Genomic DNA, 9,733 nt, shown 5'->3' with positions numbered 1-9,733 from the left:
CTCTTTATGTTGATTAAAAGAAAAAACAAAAAGGAAAATGTGAAGATGTGAAAATTAATCCAGTAGAAAGGCGTCACTGATTCTTTTAAAAGGCAGACTTTGACTGTCAAGACCAGGAACTAACGGTCATTTATTGCGCAGGAATCCCTTACATCTGATAACTAAGTGACTCACCAGCTAGAATTATATTAAAGATACTGCCATGGATCAGGAGAGCCTCAACCCGAACTTGAGAGAGCTTCCTCACAGTTTTCTGCTTCGGAAGTCTTTGCTGCTTCCTCGGAAAAGCTTGGAGCTTTTGGAATCAGCCCAAGGATTTTGAACATAAGTTGATCAGCATCAAAATCATTGTTAGGAGTTGTCAACAGCTTCTCACCAGTGAAGATGGAATTTGCTCCGGCAAGAAAACATAATGCCTGCTCAGGCATGGAGAATCGAACTCTGCCAGCTGACAACCTTACCATTGATTTTGGCATGGCTATACGAGCAGTTGCAATCATTCGTATCATCTCCCATATTTCAACAGGCTGAACAAGTCATGAGAAATATTAATGAAGCCACTGATTCTCAAACTCACTGAGTAATGCTAAATTGCTAATGCATTGATGACAATTCAGGAAAACATGATATCCAACCTAGAATACAGGGTGTAATGTAAGTACATAATAAGTTCACTTCCATCTTTATCACAAGAATGCAGAATGCGGCGCAGTTTGGTACACATCATTGGATTATTATAAAAGTCAAGAGGAAAACAAGGAGAAAAAGAAGAATGAATGAAGGATCATTAACAACTGCCAATGCTATTGTTACTTGTCAAAGTTGGAATTACCTTTTGATCTTGAAGCGGCGTGCCTTTCACTGCAACCAAGGCATTAATGGGAACACTCTCTGGGTGAGAGGGAAGCGTTGCCAGCGTGTGCAACAAGCCAACCCGGTCCTCCTCTGCTTCTCCAAGCCCTATAATTCCACCTGTTAACAGACAAGTAAATTATCATTCTTTCCTTTTGAAGAAATTAAAAATGAAAATTGAAGAGATAAACTCAGGATATATAGAAGCTTAATGATAGGAATCATCCAGAATTTACAACACCAATGTTAAAATTACTCATCAAAAGATTTTTCAGAATTGACTGTCTTCTGCTTAAAAATATATAGAATATGAGAGCTTTATAAGAGACCTTTCAAACATCAAAGGTTTTTCAGCAAGACGGAACTTTATCATTTAAATAGTAGAAAGACAAACATGTTATGAAACCAGAAACCCAGTTAATTTTTCTTGCCAACTCCAGAAAAGAAACCAGCTAAAACTTTCCTCCTTTCTTTATCAGTTGAACCTTCTCAAAAAGAAGACAATAAAGAAGATAAAGAAGTTTGGATAGTATTAACTTATAGCTCTAGATGACTAGATAGCAAATCATATAAAGAGTGAATGCTTTCATTTATAATATTATCACAAAGTTTAACCAATCACCTGAACAGACATTAATTCCTGCTTCACGGACATGTTGAAGGGTTTCCAATCGCTCATCATAAGTTCTGGTTGTAATAATGTTTGGGTAATATTCTCTTGAGGTATCAAGATTATGGTTGTAAGCTGTAAGGCCAGCCTTCTTGAGTTCAAGAGCCTGCTGCTTCTCTAGCATGCCTAAAGTGCAACACACCTCCATTCCCATATCCCTGGTACATGATAGACACTTCAAATACCATTTGACATTTGATGGACAAAATCTTAGAAATTAATGTTAATTAGAGCAACAACGTGATCAACACATTTCAAAATGTTATTTTGAAAATGGCGGAGATAAGGAAGGAACATCTCTAAAAGAATGCCTATTATAGTGCATTATTAACTCCCATAAGCAATCTGACATCAATGATGCATTATTACCTAATTTGTTTTACATATTCAAGAATTTGGTTGAAGTTAGTTTTCCTTCCTACAGTGTCTCTCCATGCAGCACCCATGCAAAAGCGTGTACTACCAGCCTCTTTTGCCTGCCAAAAATATACAAATAACTTCAAATCATGCAAGAAGTACCACATACAAATTACAGCTAAATGTACATTTGATAGCAGTTTATACAACCTATCAGTTGTAGTGGAAAACAGTAATTAACTACCTGGTGCAGGTATAAGAACTCTATAAAGTTCACCATATAATAAGTTGCCCATCATATCAATTAATAACATGACTAAACACCAATGAAACAACTCAAAAGTGGAAACTAGTCATATTAGAGCAGTATTTTTCATGCTGTATCTTTGCATAACCTTTCATTTCTTCCAAATACATCGAAAAAATTACCATCAATTTTATTCTCTTACAAACTTTCCCCTAAAAAAAAAAGAAAAGAAGAAGCTCCCCCAGTAATCTGATTCAAACATACTTTGGCTGCACAGCATAAGCATAAAATTAAGAGGAAGTATCGAAACTCAACCAGATGAATTCTCCAGATAAACAGTAGCGATAATGTCATCCATTGCAAAGTTACAATGCAATAAAGATATTGTGCCGAATGTCAAAAGCTGCAAACCATCATTGCAGCAGTGCAGCACCAATTTTATGTACAAAGGGAAAACATTGCAATCTATAGATATCAAAAACCAACTAGTTTGAGATTAGTAAGCCATTTAGTAGAGTTGAGTATGATTAGAATGCTCAAGCAGAATGCAAAGGATGAAGAGATGAAGCTGCTAACCTGTTTAGCTGCCTGCATTACAGCTTCCTTAGTCATAAGCTTTTGGGCCTTTAGCCCTGTATGATACCTTGAGGACTGAGGACAGTATGAACAATCCTCACTGCATCCACCAGTCTTGATTGAGAGGAGGGTACACTGCTGCACCTCTCGAAAGTTATGAGCATATCTGTGAACTTGAGCCTAAAGTAGCAAAGTCAAACGATTAGACGCATCTGAGGAGAAGAGACAGTAAATGCAAGTAAAGTTGTGATAAAAATTGGAAATTTGAACCTCAGGCTACAAAAAATGCTATGTGCTTAAATTGAATTTGGTGATTGCGAGCAAGCAAAGAAAGTAATGCCTAAGAAAAACATATGTATGAGAGAGAGAGAGAGAGCGAAAAAATGAAACAGACTCCGTGGAAAAGGAGATCAAGAACAGGAGAATCGTAGATGGACTTGATCTGCTGGCGTGTCCAGTCGTTTCTAGGGCCTTCTCGGATAGTTCTCTCAGCTTCCACAGCTGCAGCCGATGCAGTGGTAGAGTAGAAACTACAACTTCTGAGCAGCAGCTGAGCCGCAGGGGATCGAATGGACAACATTTTTCTATTTGGTTTGGGGTTAGTTAGAGTTCAACTCCTAATAGGTGCAGTGTAGAGCGTAGAGTTTCCTTTCCTTTGGGGGAAAATGGAAGAGAAGGAAAATGAAAGCCCAAACCAAGGCCTAACAGGAGGCAGGAGGAGGTCTACTTATACTTGTTCTCTTCTCTTCCCAGTCCCTCTTACAGACAGAAACTGATGAGTTCAGTGACCTAACTTAGCTTATGTGTTGATAATGTTGGGATTTCCGCTTCTGTTTGGGACCCACCAAATCACCGACCCATATCCTTCTCTCGCAAAATCAACCATCAAATCTTTCCTAAGTAGTAGTAGCAAACAAATTTATTTTATTCATGGTATATATAGGAGTACTATTAGAGAACAAAGGGGGTAACTAGTGTTCTGTTTTTTCCCTTTCATTCTCATTTCTAAGTCTCACTCTGCAAAAGTGCAAAGAGGATGGGCGGCAGCAACAACGTAAACTCGGTGTTCTACGCGGAGACCTACCATCCCATTCAGGCGGGAAGCATCGACGGCACCGACATCCTCCCCCACGACAACGCCGTTTATCGAGCTCTTCTCTGCTCCAATGCTTCCCTCTGTAATTTCTTTTTTCGATTTCTCTCACTTTCCTTATTCTTAATTTTCCCACTTTTATTTTTTGGTTAATTCGTTTATTAATTGCAGATGACCCTTTGGGTGACCCCAAGCTCATTGGTGATCCTTACCACACCATCTTCGTCTCTCGCCTCTCTCACTTGACCACCGAACACACTCTCCACAAGGTCCCAAAACATCCCCCTGCCCCCACCTCTCACCCCCCCCACCTTCCCCCTTTTTTTTTGGTTTTTTCTATTCAACTGATGAAGTTCTTTTCTTTTTGTTTCTTGTGATTGCTTTGATTTGGGTGTTTCAGGCTATGAGCAAATATGGCCGAGTCAAAAACTTGCGCTTAGTGCGGCATATTGGTAACATTTTCGGGTTTTTTTTTTCTTTACTGCCATTTTTGCTTGATCTTGCTTTAGCTAAACATCACATGACAGTTACATTGTTTCTTTTGATCCTCATTTAGTTGTGAAATAACTACTACTAGCTTTTGCATATCAGATAATTGTTCAGTAACACCTACAATTATTTTTTCACATTAACTTTCCTTGTTTCCCATATTCAGTTTCATGCAATTGGTGTCTGTGTTGTTTGCTTTCTAGTTTGAGGGATGCATTGCCATTTAAAATTCTTCTTTGTTTTTTCTCTTGCTCTTTCATTGCAGTGACTGGTGCCTCCCGGGGTTATGCTTTTGTTGAATTTGAAACAGAGAGAGAAATGCGTCGTGCATATAAGGTACTCAACACTTATGCTTATTTTCCCTTGCCTTCTCTTTATTAACTTAATTTTTTATGCTTAGCTTCCAGGGACCTGATTTGGCCTCTATCTGATAGTATTTTACTTTTGCCCTCACATATTCAGCTTGTGCTTTAAGTTTTTTTTTTTTAATTGGGAGAAGGGGGATTCGCATCCTGCTCTCTAGGTAGGGGATCATGCACCAAGTAATGAGCCAACTGCACGGTTGCAGCTCGTGCTTCAAGTTAATATCTTTAATCTGCCAAAGTAGCCGGCCATCATAATACACTACAAGCAACCTAAGTTGTGCTCTGAAAGCATGTTTCAGTATTAATTTTAGTTTAGTCAGGGAGATCTACCATCCATAACATCTTTGATGCCCAGTTTATATAGAATTAAAAGGGTGAACGAGTATGACAAAGTCATTTTAACTGCCATTTTCTGCTTGAATTTTCTACTGTGGAAACCCATACTAGTGATGATTGCTGCAATGCAGGATGCTCACCATTCATTTATCGATGACTCTGAAGTTATAGTTGATTATAACAGGCAACAGTTGATGCCTGGGTGGATTCCTAGAAGACTAGGTCAGTCAAAATTTGCTCTTCTTTTCAATTTCCTGCACATAGGGTATAATGCCAATCAATGACAATTTTTCCTAATTCCCAACAGGAGGAGGACTCGGTGGTAAAAAAGAGTCGGGACAACTTCGTTTTGGAGGACGAGAAAGACCATTTAGAGCTCCCTTGTAGGCGCCATCATGCTCATCATTTTTGTGCAAATTTTCGTGTTTAAATTATCTAATAATCTTTACACTACATCATTCTTTTGCCTTATCAATTTTCATCATTAAAACTGCTTCCTGCATGTCAACATCTTTGTTTACTATATTTTTCTTGATTTCAATTATATAAGCAAATGATTCTGACGGTACATTGTATCCAAAAGTTACCGTGTTTTTATGAAGCTTTGGGTTTGTTAAGATGCAAAAAAAACTAGTAGTGCTATATTCGCAAAAGTATTTATCCCTTGTGGCTATATTATTGACAGCTGCAGCTTTCTGTTTGCTATAACACTGCTCATTATCTATTTCCCCTAAAAAAACCAGGCGACCGATTCCCTATGAGGATTTAAAAACACTTGGCATTCGTCCTCCACCTGAAGGAAGATACATGTCTCGTTTTCAGGTATGGTCCCTTTTACCTTACTATTGTACAAAATTTTCAAATTCTGTGCATATATACTTGCATATGCGTATGTTTAAGTGGACCAAAATAAGTTTTGGGAATACATTGTTGCAAAAGTTTTGATACTACCGTGCATGACATTTTCTTTGCTTCCTGAATTTGTAAGAGTTACTGGTGTCACTAACGTCCGTTGTATTTGCATTTCTCCCAACTGCTTTGCCTCTTTTCTTGTTATATTTTTGGGGTTGCAATCCCAGTTTTTATGTTTGGAAAGACTTGAGGCATTAAGCCTTGGAAGACCCAACCTAAACTGATAGAACATTTTAATTAATGATATCACTTTGTCTACATATGCTTCTAGGTCCCATCACCCCCTAGAAAACGAAGGAGCTCAGTGGAGAAGGAAGAATACTCTCACAAGAGGAGCTCTGTGGACAGAGAAGAATTCTCCCAAAGAAGTAGCTCTATCGAGAGAGATGGACACAAAAGGACAGCAGGGGGACGGCAAGAGAGCTCTAGCAAAAGGAATTCTGTGGAGGAAGAACACCATCATAGAAAAAGCTCTACGGATAGGTCAGAGTCTTCTCAGAAAAGGACTCCTATAGAGAGGGAGGATCACCGTCATAAGTGTAGTTTTGTGGACAGAGAAGAGCTCTCTCACTCCAGGAGCACTGCAGAGGGGGGAGAAATCTCTCGGAAAAGGACCTCTAAGGATAAGGAAGAACGCTCCAGCAAGCGCCATAGACATCACAGCCGGTCCAATCGTTAGGCAAGATCCCCTTTTCCTGATCAGCTTATATTCTATAGCTGTTGGGCTAATTGGTCCAGTTGACATGAGATAGGGTACCCATACAAAGATATTCTTCCGTTTGCTAACTTAAAACTGCTGATGAGGTGTTTTTTTTAACCTAATCAATAGCGGAAATAGGCGAGTTGTACTGACTGCATATTAAAGTTGTTTGTATTAAGATAATTGTAGCAGCATTTGGTCACCAGGTTAAAGGCAATTATAGTAATTGTCGTCCTTCCATTCATGGTTGCCAAGGAAAATATATATATTATTGATGCATGTGGAGATTGCATTTAGTTTGCATTCTAAGATGAAGTTCATTCCCATACTGGTATTTTAGTTGCTTTTGGTTGCATTGTCATTTCTGCTATCACCAAATCCGATTTCCGATAGAAATCAATTGGTTAAATAGGAAAAGGAAAAGATGAAGAAAGAGAAAATGAAAGAGGGGTAGGACAACTGTTTTTTCTTTGCGTTTTAAATGAGTAAAATTGTAAATAAAATAACTAGAAAGAAAGCTTTCCTTCCTCTTTCCCTCCTACCAAACATTCTTTAAACGGAGATGAAAGTCTAGTGCACATGGCCTACCAAATAAGTATTATCAAATCAATGCTTTCACACGTGGTCCAGCTAGTTACTACTTATTTGGACAATCACTTACCACCAAATAGAGAAAAGAGGGAAAAACACATAGCAATCAAACAAACGTATAGATTTTGGAAGCTGCATTCTTGATTTCTAGATAGACTAATCTTAGCAACGAAATTCACTACTAAGATCCATCTATTACCTGATTACAGATGCTCATAAATCAACAAGGAACAAGAGGAACAAGCACAAGCTCCGGGAGTGTCCTATTGAAACTATTTGAATTGGTTATGCTATACAAGGCTTGATATAGAGGTTCTTGTCTACAACCTGCCAGAAAGGGTTTGAAGCTTCTCCAGGGCTCCATATATTACAAATACTATAATATCAGGAATGAATCTTCAGTTGAATAAGCAAGTTGGAAATGTCCAAGTTTTTAAGGCTTGAAACCACCTTTGTCACACCACTTCCGGTAAACTCATCAAGCTGAGAAGGCATGCACATTGTGTGAAGCAGATTGTTTCACAGCGGAGTTCATTGATGTCTATGATTCCCGTGTCAGTACTAATACGTCAATGATGAAAATGCACTTTGACTTGGGCTCCATTGTCAGGCAGCAAGTTGACACCTGGATTGATGGCTAACAGGATCACACGATTGACAATGGAAAAAGAAAGTAAACAAAAGGATGGTGTAAATTGACAAAGATTATGTAATCTACACAAGATATTAAGAGTCTTCTGTTTCCAAATGCATCACAGCAAATTAATAATCATATGCCAAGTTTAATGGAAAGAATACATGTGCATAATTGGTGATAACAAAAGTTAGCTCAAGTGAAACAAACAATTAAAGAACCAGGTGTCATCTTTCTTGGAAGGGAAGCATCAATAGCAGGCTCATAATTAAGTCTTGGCACAAGAATAAGAAATATCAAATAGGAGATGCATATAAAGGAGCTTAAAAAGGCTTTATGATGTCTAAACAAAGCCCTCCTTTGCGTAGTTTTCTTAATTTTTACAGCATTTTCTCAGAAAATATCTCACCTTTGATTTTTTGTTGATTTTCACCAGCCTTTGTTACATCTGCAGTTGCTGAGAGTAAGGTTCAGCTAGCACTCTCTTCCTTAATTGTAGGTTTGCTTGTATCTCCCTTTGGAGCGGCTCTTCTTTTGGCTTGGATTTGATGTACATATTCTGCCACTATGACATGAAACTTAGGAGCAAGCTTACTTGATGAGGCAACATTTAGACCTGCTTTCTTCAAGGCCCTGTTAACATGTTTCTGAGCCTTTTGGAAGTGGACTGTACAGAGAGAAGGAACGGTGGATCTGAGTATAGGCTTTCCACATGTTATAGGTCCTGCCTGAGCACTACACAAATTCAGCCGAAGAATAAATTTCAGCTCATAAATTAAACTTCAATAGCCATCAATTCTAGCAAATGTCAGCTTCCCCGGTTAAGCAATCAATGGTCATTCTCATTCATGGTTGTCATCTTCTTATTGGAAACAAAAACATAACCAACACCAAATGTGAAGGCATGTCAAACGCAAGGTAGAATGACTCATCACACAAAAGAACAGCAAGAATGAATACCCATCAAAGGGGAGAGGAGAAACAAATGTAAGAATAGAAAAGAGAAGGCCAAAATTGAAAAGAGAGAGAGATACCTCTTGATGACATAAGTGCAAGCCTTATAAAGCTTCTGCTTGGAATCGGAGAGAATATGGAGATGGCAAAAGCTAGTCAAAGCCATGGCCTTGAATTTACACCCAACAAACAAACAGCGGTGATTGTTCTTAAAATCCAAAGTAGTATTATTATGATTATTAACATTAACATTGATATTATAATTGTTGTTGTTAACAAGATTGTTATCAGCAGAGCCCTCAATGTTATTACTAGGATTAGCACCAATATCTCCATCTGCGGGATCATGATTAAGCTCATGCCTGAAAGGGCTGACGCCGAACTTCCAGTAGTAGTCCCTATACTGGATCTTGACGTCTTCCATGAGAGCCCAGTAGTGGTCTCGGTAGCATCGAGAGAGCTGCTTGAGGTGCTGCAATCGGCGCTTCATGAGTTCCTGGCGCGTGAGATGGGAGGCGCGTGACAGAACCACGTCCTGCGGGGTAAGACCCAGAGGATTAGGAGGAGGGGACATTTTGATGATATTGGATTTGGCGGCGGCGGGGTTAGGGTTAAGGAGGTCGGGGTGGGTGATGGGGTTAGGGGTTTTGGGCGGCTTTGACGAGGACGGTTGCTGCTTCGAACCTGAACTGGACATAATCATAATGCTAATAAGAACAGCTGATTGCCCAACGCTCAACGCCCAACGCTCTACACAACGTTTTCCAGTTTGAACTTTGCAGAAAGAGAGAGACAGACGAGGCAGCTAGCGAGTTGTGACGTTGCCTTCTGTTTTTGTCTAGGAAAAGTTTTGTGTTTTTTTATAGGAGTAGGACTAGGTGTAAATAATAAAGACTGAGTGAGACTAATAAAGTATTTCTGTTTTCAGGCTTCTTAATCTTTTCCCTTTCAACTACC

General features: G+C 39.0%; 3 protein-coding genes across 4 annotated transcripts; 1 reads left to right on the top strand and 2 right to left on the bottom strand.

Moving 5' to 3' along the window:
• Nucleotides 41-3,492, bottom strand: LOC18597417 (biotin synthase). The gene is made up of 6 exons (XM_007026453.2): nt 3,097-3,492; nt 2,703-2,882; nt 1,892-1,998; nt 1,475-1,680; nt 833-972; nt 41-527 (listed from the first exon to the last, which is right to left on the bottom strand). Exons 1-6 carry the CDS (start codon nt 3,280-3,282, stop codon nt 219-221), a joined length of 1,128 nt encoding a protein of 375 aa, XP_007026515.1. The 5' UTR covers nt 3,283-3,492; the 3' UTR covers nt 41-218.
• Nucleotides 3,484-7,960, top strand: LOC18597416 (U11/U12 small nuclear ribonucleoprotein 35 kDa protein). Its single transcript, XM_007026452.2, has 9 exons — nt 3,484-3,880; nt 3,967-4,064; nt 4,196-4,247; nt 4,550-4,620; nt 5,117-5,207; nt 5,293-5,368; nt 5,729-5,807; nt 6,169-6,576; nt 7,398-7,960. The coding sequence occupies exons 1-8, from the start codon at nt 3,739-3,741 to the stop codon at nt 6,574-6,576; spliced, it is 1,017 nt and encodes a 338-aa protein (XP_007026514.2). The 5' UTR covers nt 3,484-3,738; the 3' UTR covers nt 7,398-7,960.
• Nucleotides 7,289-9,715, bottom strand: LOC18597415 (INO80 complex subunit D). 2 transcript variants are annotated; one of them, XM_018121324.1, is made up of 3 exons: nt 8,857-9,715; nt 8,232-8,557; nt 7,289-7,825 (listed from the first exon to the last, which is right to left on the bottom strand). In XM_018121324.1, exons 1-2 carry the CDS (start codon nt 9,477-9,479, stop codon nt 8,293-8,295), a joined length of 888 nt encoding a protein of 295 aa, XP_017976813.1. In that variant the 5' UTR covers nt 9,480-9,715; the 3' UTR covers nt 7,289-7,825; nt 8,232-8,292. The 2 variants fall into 2 exon arrangements, with proteins under 2 accessions (XP_017976813.1, XP_007026513.2); XM_007026451.2 differs by having other exon boundaries at nt 7,289-7,813; nt 8,857-9,706.

The sequence above is a fragment of the Theobroma cacao genome, chromosome 5 (genome assembly GCF_000208745.1).
Source record: "Theobroma cacao cultivar B97-61/B2 chromosome 5, Criollo_cocoa_genome_V2, whole genome shotgun sequence".
NCBI lineage: Eukaryota > Viridiplantae > Streptophyta > Magnoliopsida > Malvales > Malvaceae > Theobroma > Theobroma cacao.
Note: the sequence above shows the minus strand (reverse complement) of the source record. Positions and strands in the feature narration are given on the sequence as shown.